General features: G+C 42.7%; 1 protein-coding gene across 1 annotated transcript in view; it reads left to right on the top strand.

Moving 5' to 3' along the window:
• The window catches only part of lrpprc (leucine-rich pentatricopeptide repeat containing), a 59,563-nt gene that overhangs the window by 38,121 nt on the left and 6,503 nt on the right, over positions 1-14,939 (top strand). Inside the window, exons 26-35 of the mRNA XM_069658881.1 lie at positions 2,034-2,102; positions 2,245-2,335; positions 2,807-2,949; positions 4,679-4,817; positions 5,166-5,292; positions 9,107-9,195; positions 9,282-9,486; positions 10,817-10,944; positions 11,128-11,243; positions 14,864-14,938. Of these exons, the coding sequence (XP_069514982.1) occupies positions 2,034-2,102; positions 2,245-2,335; positions 2,807-2,949; positions 4,679-4,817; positions 5,166-5,292; positions 9,107-9,195; positions 9,282-9,486; positions 10,817-10,944; positions 11,128-11,243; positions 14,864-14,938 (1,182 nt within the window). The remainder of the gene's footprint in view (positions 1-2,033; positions 2,103-2,244; positions 2,336-2,806; positions 2,950-4,678; positions 4,818-5,165; positions 5,293-9,106; positions 9,196-9,281; positions 9,487-10,816; positions 10,945-11,127; positions 11,244-14,863; position 14,939) is intronic.

Genomic DNA, 14,939 nt, shown 5'->3' with positions numbered 1-14,939 from the left:
TCCACATATCAGGCTAAATCTTTGCTACACGAGCCTGCAGATCAATCTATGTCAGCCCTTATTTGACAGCAAACTCACTCTGTCTATCTGCATATCACTGCCGCTCTAAAAGTACCGCAAATCCCCCAAAAGTGCAAACTATTTATGGCTGTTTGTGCTTTGTAGTCTCTTTCTCATTCTATGATCTGTTTTGAATATTTAACATGTTATTTTGAAACTAAAGTTAAGAAGGTATTGAGCAGGCTTTCCTGCTAGCTAAAAATTCATAGATACAAAACATTTAAAGCTTTTTCCACTTAAGCCTTTGTTGCAAAGATATTTGCCAAACTAATAAATTACAGTCACAAATAAAAAGTGTTTGCGAATAAAGATATATTGTAGTATTGCTTCCCATAGGCTTGTCAATTTATCTTATATATCGTCTATTCTGATGTCGCAGCTTTAAGTCTTAAATAAGTAACATTTTTCAAGTTTTTCTTTCAGTTGTGCTTCTTGTTGTCTGAAGATATGTGTCAGTTTTTCTTTGAGTTCACTTCTCGATCAATCTCGAAGATTTCAGTTTTGTTCTCTTGGGCGCCCCCTAATGACGTTGTATGGTAATTGCGAGAGGACATTTCTCAAGACGTCTACTGTTGGCTCCGTTTGTAACTCTTGATTTTCCTCGCTGACGGTCGCTTTCCATTTTAGACTGTTTGCCTTCATCTGAGCGTCGAATTTGTTTCTTTTTCTTTGGATTTTCACTTAGTTTTGAAGTTGTATCTGTAGTCATCGATCTTTTCTTTGTTTGTTCAGCCATAGTAGATTACTGTTTACTCGCAACACTTGCAGAGACCGGAAAAGCAGCCGCTTAGCTCCGCCTACCCTCTCTGGCAGACCAACCACTGCTGGGTGATGGAAAACGTGTCACTAACTGCGCTGCTTGTGACTTTTTCCGCTCAAGTCGCCACCCAGTCCATAATTCTGCAAATTCAAAGGCTTTCATCAGTGGGCCATAGGCTCAACCACAATTGTGTTGCCTCATACGATAGTGACTTAACAGACATTTATTTAACTGATAATCTTTATTACTGTAAGGTCGCTGACAGTAGGAGTACTACTGTTAAATAGCTTTTTACTTATTCTTATTCTACTTCTGTGTTTATTGTTCTGCACCTAAACACCAAGTCAAATTCCTTGTATGTGTAAACCTTCTTGATTCTGATTCTGATATCATTGTAAATAATCGATTTTTTATCTCTTGTGGGGTTTGTACTTTTGTTTGAACAAAACAAGAAATTTGTCACTCCTTTCATACATTTTATACACTCAGCGATAAATCACTAAACCAAAAAACAGACTGATTAAAAAAAGAAAAATCATTTTTGCTTGCAGCCACATTGTGCAGCTCCTATGCCACGTGCATTTTACCAGACTCCCCTATACACGTTTTTTTTTTTACTGTCCACCAGTTTTGTTATTTGATGATGCACTACAATGTGTTTTTATGTGCTGTATGTTGTGAGCCAGCTCAAGGCCACGTAAACATGACCTTCACATTTCTTCTGCCCGTATACACTTCAGGATTACCTGAAAAACATGTGGTGTAAACCCACCATGCTCATACAAAGGGTCCTTCTGCAGACAGTTTCATGTTTTAATGCAGGGATGTAACCATTATTATTCAGTCTTATACAGAATATGAGGCTATGATCGCTGTGCACTAAAGGGTTGCAACAGTGGAAATGCTTCAGGCTGTGTAGATTTGTATGTTGGGATATATCTTATAGATAATCCATAAAAAGGTTTGTGTTTGCAAGGTTTACTTGAACTGAACTGAAGGACATAATTTCTCTCCCTTATCATAACGTTATATCGCCATGAGAAATAATTGTTGATCTGGAAACATAGCTAAAATACATTCTTCGGGGTGTCCACATGTGCTTCATACAATGACATCCAGGACAATCTTGTGCAGCTGCTGTCTGATATTGTTATTTTTCTGCACTCTGATTTTTCTTCAGAAATTTTAATCTGTTTTTTTATTCCTCCTTTAGACCCCGGGGCTGAGGGCACGGCCTGGACGCTTCCAGTGGTATGCAGAGAAATGCATTGTTGGCCAGCAGGTAACACACTCACACACACTGCAACACACACACACACACTCTAACAGACAAACACACAGGCTGAATCAATCAAGGCCACAATTTTTAAAAGCAAACAGAAAAAATTCCAGCTTTTATTGTGTATTGTTGTTTGTTTGTACAGATGGAGACCTTGGAGCAGATGGTAGACATGACAGCCAAGCTGTTTGAGTGTGACAGAGACGAGATGTACAGCTACGCCCTCCGTCTCTGTAGTAAGTCTCTTTCTCTCCTTATTTTTGTTTGTTTGTTCTTTTATTTTATCTCTCTCAGTTTGCAGCCCCCTTGTTTCTCCTGCTGCCATGACCTCGCTGCTCTGGGTGGTCTTCTAAATGTACAATGTTTTTGCCCCAGACATGGTGTGATTGCTGCAGTGGAGAGCAGAGCAGATAACAGTTGTGATTGGAGTGTTAAAGCAGATTGTCAACCTATTACCCCCACTGCCCTACACACACACACACACAAACACTTTTACGAGTTAGTGTGTTTCCTAAATTACAGCATAGTTGAGGGTCAGTCAGTTGATCAGATTAGAGCTTTGATTGCCCTCTCTCAGCGTGAAGCGCTTTGTCAGAAATTACTCCGCGATGCAGGCTGAGTGCAGAGCTGCAGCCACGTAAATCTGTGTCATGGCTCTCATAATAAATTACATTAAAAAAAACACACCTTTGTTTTCTTGTGTTCAGAGGATACAAACAACTGGCAGAAGGCTGAAGCGCTGTGGACGAAGATGCAGGAGGAGAACATCATCCCCAGAGAGAGGACCCTGCTTATGCTGGCAGACATCCTGAAGATGAACGGCCAGGAGGTGCCCTTTGAGGTGCCCGAGGTAAAACCTTACTAAATAATATGTACATCACAGCACCGCTCATTAGACAGATCTGTTATTCAGAAGAATAATTGCCAGGAGGTTCCTGAGGGAGGAAAAGCAGAGGAGATAAGGCTGAAAGCAAAGAGAATCCCAGGAGCTGTGGAGGACTGTGAATGTGCCTGAGGTCAAAAATAACACACGAGCATGCAGCACTGAAATCACAGAGCTGCCTGTGCATACATTTCTGTCCTGAACTGTTAGTGAAATTAGACAGACGTGCCATAAGTAATAGAACTGACATGATCAATTTATGGAGAGATAACCGTCAACAATTTTTATAACCTACGATAAAATGTTATGTTTTCATATATATTAACATATTTTATGTTTGAAAAATGTCAAACATTTTCTGATTCTAGCTTGTTTAAAATGATGATTTGTGTGTGTTTTGCATCATTTCCAATCAAAAATGGACGTTGGATCTGTTCGAATATCTATTTTATATCTATTTTGTATATGGGGCGTCTGCTCTACCAACTGAGCTAAACCAGCGCCCCCACAGAGAACCTTATTGAATTCAAATAGGATATTGCAGTTTTAAAGCAGCCAAATCACACTAACAGAAACGACATGAAGCTCACACAAAAGGTGCTATAGAATAAAATGATATAATAAATATAAAAACTAAAGAAGCTAAATCTTAACAAGGAAACTAAAAGCCCTCTATAGAGCTCAGAATATGTACACACATGCTTAGTAATTATCCTTACATGCTTAGTGTAGGTCTAGTAGGAGCCTTATTGAAACTGCGTAAATGAGAATCGAAATATATGTTTAATACAAAGGTCTCATTCCCACTTATTTTCATACTGCATAGATTAACCAAACACCTCTAATCATAAGAAGCAACCCCCCCAAAAAACCTCTAAAACACTTATCAGCTGCTCTCACCATCCGGCCCCCCCTGACCCCTCCACCACCCTGCTCCACTTTAAGCCTCCGTTCATTACATGCAGAGGAAACGGGATTGAAGCTCTGATCTGAAGTGTGGTCAATCAGAGCGACTGGCTGGTGAGAGGAATTACAGCTTGATCTGTCTGTAAATCTGTAATGCCAGACTAATTTAGCCAGCAGCTAAATGCCACCATATGTCCGCCGCTGGATCCTTAGTTATGTATGCATGTGTGGCCTCCACTGGATTCTGCCCATAAAGACTAAATATAGCAAAGAGAATCGGAATATGTATAAAAAATGATGATAATAATAACAGAGGAGAGTTTTGCTTTGAATAAAATCCGATTTCTTTCCTCCTTGCTGCTTTATTCCTCAGCCTTGTGTTGCACGTGAGTGTGCTCCAATAGCCCAAAGCATGATGAGACAGGAAGTGATTGCTGTTGCCTGGAGCGATGAACTTAGTGACCCCTGGGGCTCTTGGGTTGACACCCCTGCTCTGACACACACACTCTCTAACGTGCACACGCTTTCCTTTTGCCCCTGGGGTGCCAGACCTAATTTGCCCCTAGCCAATACAGCTTAACCCCCTCCCCTCACTGCTACACGGGTGAACGCGCATCACGGGACCCTGCCCTGCCGGCCCTGCATTGTGTCATACACACACATACACACACTCTAACTGCCTGCACACAGTCGAACATGTATACAGGCTTTAATGCTGGATGTAGCTGTGTTTTGATGGAAACATCAGACTGAGTTTTCTCTCTGTTTTCTGCTTGTTTGTCATTTTCAGACGTGGTACCAAGAAGATGCAGCCAAAGAGCAAGAACCAGCAAAGACAGAAACAACCAACAAGCAGCTGACCCCGGCTTACAGTGGCACTGAATACCAGGTCCGTCTGATGGCGCTGTGTAAGAGGGGAAAAGCAAAAGGTAAGGTCACACAGGACGTAGAGGGGCAGCTGTGGCTCAGTGGTAGAGTCGGTCGTCTCTCAATTGGAAGGTTGGGGGTTCAATCCCTGACTGCTACAGTCACATGTCGAAGTGTCCTTGGTGGCATGGGCATAGATCTGATTGGAGATTGGCCGTTAATGTGTGAATGTGCGTGTGAATGAGACATGTAGTGTAAAAGCAGCTTTGAGTGGTCGCAAAGACTAGAAAAGCGCAGTCCATTTACCATTTATATGGAGCTGATCTTAACACACAAGTGGCATATTTGAAAAACACAAGCTGTAGTAACACAATTTTTTCTTCTTCCCTCCTCCTGCTCTCTTCCTACAGAGGCCTATGGGATTCTGAAAGATGCTGACAAAAAGGGTGTGGCCTTAGGGCCCGCCCCTTATGACCAGCTGATCCGTGCCCTCTTGGCTGAAGGATCCATAGAGGATGCCATGGTAGTCAAGGACATGTAAGTGCCTTAACATCTCATTCTTCAGCCGTGTACATTTTGAGCATAGACTGTATAAAAAGATGGACGACATGACAGCTCCCTTAAAGAGAAGCTGAAACATTTCGAGCGCCCCCTGCTGACTGGCTGCAGTATAGGTCATAAAGCCCGCCTCCTCCATGTTAACAGATGGGACATGAGTCAAACTATAAAATCTAAATGGTTTCAGTCATTATAGTTTGTTCTTATCCTGCTGATTTATGTCCAAGTGTTCATTTTTCTTACAAGTTAATTACTTATATGATGCTGTAAAAAGGATGATTGACAGCTCTGTTGACAAATCCGGCTCCTGCAGCCGATCTGTTCCGGGTTAGCAGAGTAGATGAGGAACGTTGAGAGGAAACGTAACTAAAACAATCACTACAGTCATTGAAGTTTCCACATCTGTGAACGTTAACCTCAGACAGAAGCAGTTCTGCTGTTAAATACGCCGGCGTGCGGGCTCTTTGTTGTTTTGGGTAAGTTAAGTGCGTGTTTTTGTAAGCGGAAGTGGCTACGGAGGCTCAACCCGCCGATCTCACGTCACCACGCAAGATGTCAGCGCCTGTCACGTGGGCTGTTTAGGCTTCAATTTTATACAGTGAGAGCAGATGGTCCATCTATATAAACAGTCATTGATTCTGACACATAAACAGTAGATATAATAGAGGGTAAATATCAGAGTGCATACAGCACATCTCACTTTTACATTTTCTTTCCCTGGTATCCAATGTATGTGTATCTGTTCTTTCTTACAAATATTCAACAACTATAAATCAATCTGTTTATATGAGAATATTATTATAATACATTTGAATAGATATTACCACAAACTGACACATTCAACAAGGGATGTGGTCAGTCTGTGGCACCGGGTCACCTCAGGCTAAAACTCCTCAACAGACATGAGGATTATAAACTGATTGTGTGCTAACACATTCAGCCCTGCTGGATATGAACAGTGGTTCTTACTAAGCCCACACACACACACACACACTCTCTCACACACACACACACACACACTCTCTCACACACACACACACACACACACACACACACACACACACACACACGCACACACATGCACGCTCAGATGTACAGATTAATTTTGGTTTTCTGGGAAGCGGTTGACTTTTCGCAAAAACATCAATCTCCTTCCAATTAGTAATGTATCATGTGTTGTTGTGTTGTTGGGGTCGTATCAGAGCTCGAGCCCGGAGACAAATAGATGGACAGACAGAGGTATTAGAGATCTGAGCTTAGTGCGGGGCTGATCTTCTCAGCTCTGTTTGTCTTTTTATGTAATCTCCTCCTTTTTCTTTATCTCCTTTTGTCCCTTTTCTTTATATCACTTTCTCCCTGCAGAGGAAAAAACAGACGCAAAGTGTTGAGAAAAAGATGATAATATAATGACATGATACGCTGACAGAAAAGATGCGGTTACTAATTTGTCGGAGAGAAAAAAAACGGCGTAAAAACATCTTTTACACTATCAGTCTCTCCCCTTGTTTTCTCTCTCTGTGCGGTTCACTCTCTTATGTTATGAGGAATAATCGTATCAATTTTAGACGCGTGTTTCAACAAGCGCGAGGAAATACAAGTGATAACCCATCTCCGGGCTCTGTTTGAATTGGTTTATGGCATCCCTGCCTGGATAAAAGCCTCGTTTATCTGCACTCTAAATGAGAAGTGAAATGAGCTGAGAGGAGAGTCGGGGAAAGACGGAGGAGAGGAAGGAGATAAATGGGAAGGAAGAGTGAAGGAGGGGAGGAGGGCGAGATTTAATCACGTACGAGGTTAATGAAGACGCTATAGGCATTAAGTCTGTGCGTGTGGGTGTGTGTATTTGTTTTTGGGTAATCTGTACAGAATTGAGCAGCGGGGTGCTTATGGCGAGATTAAGGGATTGGGAGAGAGTGATGATGATGATGAGAGGAAGAGGTGGATGATAGATTCATTGGCTAAAGCACAATACCACTAGAGGGGAAAAGGCTGTCTCTTGAGCAGCAGTGAGTGTGTGTGTTGGGAAAAGGTGAGCGAGAGACGGCCTCTAGAGATTTTCTTCCCCTCCGATAAGAATAATTCTGACCCCCCCCCCCTCCCCTCGATGCTCGGTCTCCACTACAATCCGTCGGCGACCCTGTTCTCGCTCCAATCTCCGGCGTGACCCTGTCACAGCGGCTGCCGGATGCCGCTTGGCCTGGTGTCGCAGCGGTGATAAGGATTGCCGGCCTGATGCTCAATTGAGCGGAAGGATTAATCTGGTTGCGGGGCTATAATAAGAAATCAAAAAAAGACGGGAGGCAGGCTTGATTGAGGTTTTAGTGGCAAAGAAATGAAAAGGAGGAGGGCTGAAAGGAAACGGCATATAGAAGTGATGGGGGGAGCAGGAGGAGCGACCAGAGGCCTCAATACTGCAGCCTGTCCCAGCTTCACACACAACACACACACGTAAGAGCTCAGCGGGAAGTAATCAACTGTTTGCTGTCTGTATTATTTTCAGGGTCGCAGCAGGCGCTTTACAAGAGGCTCAGACTTGCTCTGGATCACATTTGTTCCCATTGTCTTATCCGTCTTCTGTCTTTCAGCTCATGTGTTTATTCACTCCACATATCTCACATGCCTGTCTGAATGTGATGCCTTTTAATGGCCAAGTTCTCAGACTTAAAAGCCCCAGAGATATTACATCACAGATTATAAAGGTTTGCTTTTAATGCTAGGGAACAGTAGCAGCTCTAAAGTTGGAAGTAATGGACTTTCTGATAGCGGTGTAAAATCCTGTTGATAATAATAATATATGATGCACCACTCAGATATATTGTTGAAATCTCTCTTATGGTATACATAATCTCAAATCACACTATGGAAATATAAGTGAATGAATTTGTCTATTTTTGTGGCTCAAACAGACGTATCCACCATGGGATTATATTTAAGCAATATCACATGAGAGGGAGCGATGTTGTACCGAATATCATGATAATCACAGCCGCGTCGATATTCGGTATAACATCACGACTTCGAGTGTGATATTGCTTTTATACAACAGTTATACAAGCAGCAAATAGTAGTGAACAGTAACAACATATTACTTTTTACTTGCTCCACAACTTAACTGAAACTGGACTTTTGTTGCCAAGCAACCCAAACATTCTCCTGCACTCTGTGTCAACAGGTGACCACAGATTTTTCATCATGTACATTTATCTATATGTTTTAATTTATCATCCTCCAGTGAAATAAGCACCAGCAGTGTGATTCAGAGGTACCAGCTTGATTAATGTAGACATACACAGTCTGCTATAATGTTAATTAAATTAGAACACCTGGCTGAGGCGGAGTGATACACAGAGGGAAAAGTCCCAGCACTCTTGCCTCTTGTCCAATCAGAGTACTTGGTCAGAGCTAGCTGTTAACAAACAATATAGAAAGCCGCATATACAACACATTTATTTCTTATCCTTTAGATAATCTGATAATGGTTTGGTCCAAATCAAAAACATTCATTGATAAAACCAAGACTGGATGCTAGTCTAGCTGCTCTGTAGACTGTACTTGGGCCAGGTGGTGCTTTGAGCTAAATGCTAAATCAGTATGCTCACAACGACAATGTTAACATGCTGATGTTTAGCAGGTATAATGTTTACCATGTTTACCATCTGAGTTCAGAGTGTTGGCATGCTGACATTAACAAATTAGCACTAATGTGATGTACCGCTGAATATAACTTGCGCTAACTAATCCCTAACATATTCAAGACAAGAAGCTAATACAGAATATGCTGTGTCTCTCTCAGTGCTGTGAGTCACGTGCCAGCCTTCCAGCTCAGCGACACGGCCAACACTCTGCTCATCATCACACAGAGTAAGAAAGGCCAGACTACAGGTAAGAAACACACTTGTTTAGGTAAACACACAGACATACTCATACACACACACACGCATACTTATTCTTGCTCTCCTCCTTCACAGATGCTCTTGAGGAGCTGAGGTCCATGCTGCGTGCAGACCAAGTGCCCGGGCAGATCGCTATCACCAGACTGGTCCAGGCCCTCGGTAGCAACGGCGATTTGGCCGGTATCCAGGAAGTGGAGTTACTCACGAAGGGCCTCGGCACGTACCCCAACCTGTCCAGCATGTTGTTTGTCAACAACAAGGCCCTAGCAAACATCAAGAAGTAAGACTGATTAGCATGTAGTGTATGTGGAAAATGTTTAACCTTGTGATTACTTGTACAGCACAGAGAAATGCAGTTTAATGCAATGCCAGCAGCAGAGTGTGACATGACCCAGGTCGACACACTCGTAAAGTAAAAGCTAACAGGGCGAGTGTGGCGTCAAGTACAAATGGGGAACGCGGTCATAATCAGATTATTCATGGATTCCTTTTAATGTCATAAAACACCCATCCTCCACTGCTGCTTTGTCGCTTCTCAAACACCAGAGAACAAAATATAAAACACATTGTGCATCAAACTTTCATCGCGCTACTTGCTGCATTAGCGCTGTCCACCAGCTCGAGCGGCACCGTCGCCGTGCCAACTCGGAGGGACAGCAGGAAGTGAAGAATAGCAAGACGGTCTCACGCCCGATTGGCCATCGCGGCGCGGGCCTGTCAGCTTGAACCCTGACCTCTGGGAGCAGCGCCCTGAGCAGCTCTGACACGTGCGTCCCCGCTGTATCTGAGTCAAGCTGACTGGTTAAGAGCCGGGGCGGAAAAGCAAGCAGGCTCGGAAAGCAGAGCGCCACATTTAGAGGGGCCCCCCGCTGAATTATTCAGACGGTCCCAGTCGCAACAATCAGCGTAGATATGTTCCCCCACCTCTGAACGCTCTCGCATGTACATACACAGAGACGCACACACACCCCGTGTGTTAAATATTCATTACGACTGGTGAAGGTGGGGAGGAAGCAGGCAGCGGAAAGTGTTAGTAGCGAGGTCGGGTTGCCAGATTGAGTTGTTTTAGATTTGTAGTGCTTTGGTGTGCAGGCTTTGTTTGGTTGTGGCAACCTCAGCAGAAAAACATTTCACAGTACGAGTGTGTTTGAGTGAGCATCGGTGGAAGAATGAGGTGGTCTGCACTCAGTGGGTAATGGACAAAATGAAACCAGTATCTTTTTAATAATAAATTATGAAAAGTCTGGGAGCAGAATTTATTGTTCTTTAATTTCTTATTATATATCTCGGGGATGTGTTCCTTCACAAAGGGGTCGATGATGATGTTGATACAGCCAGATTGGAAATGTTTGTACCTCACAATTAATATCCAATAACACTCTGGAAGACGTGTTCCCTTTATATATATGAGTGTATGTATATGAAGAAGCATAACATAGGTGTTGCAGAGGTTTGGGTTGGTGTTTTATACATCCAACTTTCAAGTGAGAATTCTGCTCGCCTTCTTATTTCGGGAAACGACATTTTCAGAACCTAAAACACTCTGTTTGTTTTGATCTGCAATAACTGAACCAACCCCTTTCTTGTCTTCCCTCTTATCATCTCTCCAGTGGTGATGTGGAGTTGGCAGTTGAGGAGCTGGAGGCCCTCCTCACGAGTCCAGACAGCAAATACCCCAGTGTGGCCTACGTATTCAAGAGGGTCTTGGAAGATGAGAATGAGCATGCCATAGACAAGTGTAAGACACACGCACAAACACACACACAATGCATGCATGTATACAGAAAGAAACAAGAATGCATTATATATGAGACCACAAGCAAAATGATTTAAAATAGATCAGTATAAGAATTATGCAATCTAGCCCTGTGAAAACACATGATGATATCCCAGCTGACCAGATGTGCACGTTGTGTTGCAGTGAGCGCGATGGCAGAGCGGCTAGCCAACCATTTTGCCCGCTACAGACCAGCTACAGACCTTTTCTTCCAGCTGCTGGATTTAGACAAAGTGGAGGACGCAAAGTTCATGCTGGCTGTGAGTATGAGTGTGTGTGTGTGTGTGTGTGTGATCCAAATCAGTACAGCCAGGGAGCCAATACATTTATGTGTGAAGACGAGGGAGATTTGTCTCAGTGCAAACTCTGATAATGCTGGTGCTGAATTGTTTAGGTTGGAGGAGGCTGAAATCTGCACACCGTGAAGAAAAGCTGAAATGTTACTTTTTGTGACCACTTTAAATACATTTTAAATAATCCACAGCACTTGGCCCCGATGCGCACTCCCTCCTCTGAGTGTCTCGCACTCATTTTAAATTATTATATCAAAGTAATTAAAATCTGCAAAAAAAGGATCAACAAGGGAAGTGGGGATGAGTTTAGTCCATCACAACTCCCCGGTGCATTCGTCCGGTCAGAGCCTCCCACTATCGCTGACTTATTTATCCACACGCGCATTTGTGTCGGGAAATGCTTGCCCACACTCCAGCGTCGAGTCTGGCGGTCTGAAATTGGCCTCCTCTCTGCTATTTAACTTATTTAACACAGTTCATACATTACAGCTCGGTGGCTTTGCATCGAGCCAGGGGACATGAATATGTAGAAGGAAGAGGAGGTCGAGCTCAGGAAATGATCAGGGAAAGAAACAAAAACTTGAGATGAAGATGCTGCTCTCCTCTCTCTTACAGCGATTAATTCAGTGATTACACCTCTTAATCATTCAGTTGCATGTGACTCCAGTGCACACTGATAATCTCAGATGTATTACTTACCACCCCTACTTACATCACTTTTTACACATGAACGAAAGGAATCTGTTTTTCTCAGGTCATTAGACTCTTCCCACACGACCTTTTGTAGCTTTGACATACCCTTATTTTTTATTTTTGGACATATTCAATTGGGTTTTAACTTTTATAAATCATACGCTGCAAAAATAGGTCTAAAATCAGGTTACAAAAATGACAATGGTTTCATCTTGATTATACAATCGAAGGATAGTAGACATACAGCAGTATATTTCCAAATATGATGAGTAATAAACAGTTAAAGAGTGTTTTTACAAATTGTAGTAACTTTTTAATATAGTGTAGAAAGAGGGTTCATACATGACTTGCATACAAGAAACATATAAATTAAGTTTAACACAGTATGTCGGTTAACCAGAGTAACAGTGAGAGCCACATGAAGACACACAGGGAGGAATCACTCAGACATGGAGGCGACATGTGTCTCCTCCCCTCTCCTTCCCTGACATCTTGAGTGATTATCCCTCTCAATCTTTAAACAGGGATGTCTGACTGGCATGCATGTTAATGAACAGATACATTTCTCCCCACTCTCATCTTCATCACTATTTAAACACAAACTATGGATAACATGATTTCAAAGCTATAATATGCTTCTCACTTGAAATGCAGCTTCATGTTTTTACCTTTTCGCTCTACAAACAAAAGTTTTAAAAATATCTGTGATCAATGGGGATTTCTGTAGTTTGTACCGTTGGCAGTCCAAAATAACATGAGGTTATACCTCTCATAATTGTGGAAAGGGTGAGGGAAATGTATGTATATAGCACAGGTCAATGTGTTCTCAATCTCGAATCCCATCGGCTATAGTCTGACAACGATATAGCCTCTGGGGACACCGGTGAACATGTCGGGCGTGTAGCCAGCAGTTAGCGATAACGACTTCCAGTCAACACTTCCTTTTTCTGCATGCTGCAGTGTTTACAGAAAATTGTGATGGTGATTTACTTTAATTAACGGGTCTTAACTTGCCGAAATTTCAACATCATGACGCAGCTTTGTCAGGTCTGTCCTCAAGAGGAGAAGAAAACTTCTAAGCTCATTGGTTGAAAGGAGGTCGGATCGATCGTTTCTGATGCATTCGAAGAAGTTGGGAAATTTAAACGCTGAACTGCTTTCAAGACTAAGTGTCAACGGAATTTATCTCAAGTTGAATTTTAGATCTAGAACGGGTTGTTAGCCGTTAGCTGTTAGCATGCAGATGTCTGTTTAAACAGATTAATAAGAAGCTAAATCACCGTTTGCTCTCCTCACAGACCTTTTTTCCTGCATACGCCGCAGCCTGCTGATACGTGATTGGTCAATATAACTCGGACTACAAGCGTACTACAAACGGAAACCAGAACACTTCCCAAGCGTCCCAAAAATCCACGTCCCTGCCTTCTGATTTTACATTTCTATGTAGAATGTGTAAATAGAGATTAACATATTATAAAGACATTTAAACCTTAAAAAAGTCATGAAAACAAACTTTAAATGACTGAATATAAAAAAAAGTGTGAACATTTATATAAATGTGGAGGCAATTCTAATATAAGAAACAAATAAATACATAAAAACATAAGAATAACAATTAACACAGTGTTATTATTATGCAGCAGAAAATACGCTGCTTTAAAGGACTGCTGAAGGTGGTGTGCTACTTGAATGAAGATGTTTAAATCATGAATTCAGAGCAGTATTGGCATAGCAAATTCGACAAAATTGTTGTCCTTGTATCAGCACTTTTAATACAAGAAGCCCACTGAAACAAACTCTTTCAAACCGTAAAAATGTCAGCACTCAAGCAATAGAGGGAGTACCAAGAGAACAAAACTCCTGGAACAAATGTTCATGGTGCTGGAGCACGACGTCTTCAAACTGCACAGCCTTATCTAAAAACATGTTCTCATTTGTCTTTGTAGTCAAAGTGTTAACTTTAGACTCCACTGATGTGACCCAGGCTAAGCTAACCCTCCTCAAAACCGCTCCTCCCGGGTCACTGGAGGGTAGCAGCCCGTCTCCTCCATTCCGTCATAAGTGAAGCAGCACCAAAACTCTGAAAAGCTTTTAAGTAGGCGAGCAGACAATAATGACGACAAGGCTATCAGGAGAGAAGGAGGTGAGGCCGACGGGGAGCGAGAGGAGAGCGAGAGGGATGAAGTTAGTCATTAAGAAGCGAAGCAGTGAGGAGGGTGATTGAGGAAAAGGAGGAGGCATTCCCTGGGTATAAAGAGCTTTTAGGCGGTGTGTGTGAGAGGCAGGGGAGGCTGTAGGCCCGGGCGGTTGTGGCGTCACCTTAGGGAGTGGTCGGTGTAGCGGTGGGGGAGAAAAACAGAGGACAGAGTGAGTGAGAGCACGGAGCAAAGTTGAGTGAAGTGGCACAGTGTTGGTCTAATTGACTGATTGTACTAAAGCCATTCTGCCGCTTGGTGACTCAGGAAGACAGCAGCAGTGTGTGCGCGCCTGTGTGTGTCATCCTGTTAAAAGCCTTACAGGCCACTTGCGTTTAATTCTGTACGAGTTGGAGAAGGAATGAAACACGTTAGTTCACGACTGGCTAGTAATCGGACCTCATTGCTGCTCAGTCAGGAGAACACTCTCTCTCACTCGGAGCAGAGAAAGGTTAATGCATCGCCTGCACACACACTCTGCGTATTGAAGGTATGCTTGCATGTCTTCATCATAAGCTGTCATGCAAGGGTTAAACGTTCAGCAACGGTAGCCTCTCAGATATCGATTCAGAGTGTGTTGTAATGTTACCTAAAAAAGGAGGCATTACAGCTGCAATCAGAAGGATTTCCTCATGTTGATATATTGTGTGATTTAAGCTTATCACAAATCTCTTTCTTGTCCCTCTTGGCTTGCTGTAGCGCTGTAACGCCGTGGCAGAACAGAAGGACATGCTCTTGTCCTACGTGACGCGGAAGGCTCAGAATCCTGGACAGG

This window comes from Semicossyphus pulcher, unplaced genomic scaffold (assembly GCF_022749685.1).
Source record: "Semicossyphus pulcher isolate SPU_LCO1_2020_fin unplaced genomic scaffold, fSemPul1.0.p SCAF_12, whole genome shotgun sequence".
Lineage (NCBI taxonomy): Eukaryota > Metazoa > Chordata > Actinopteri > Labriformes > Labridae > Semicossyphus > Semicossyphus pulcher.
Note: the sequence above shows the minus strand (reverse complement) of the source record. Positions and strands in the feature narration are given on the sequence as shown.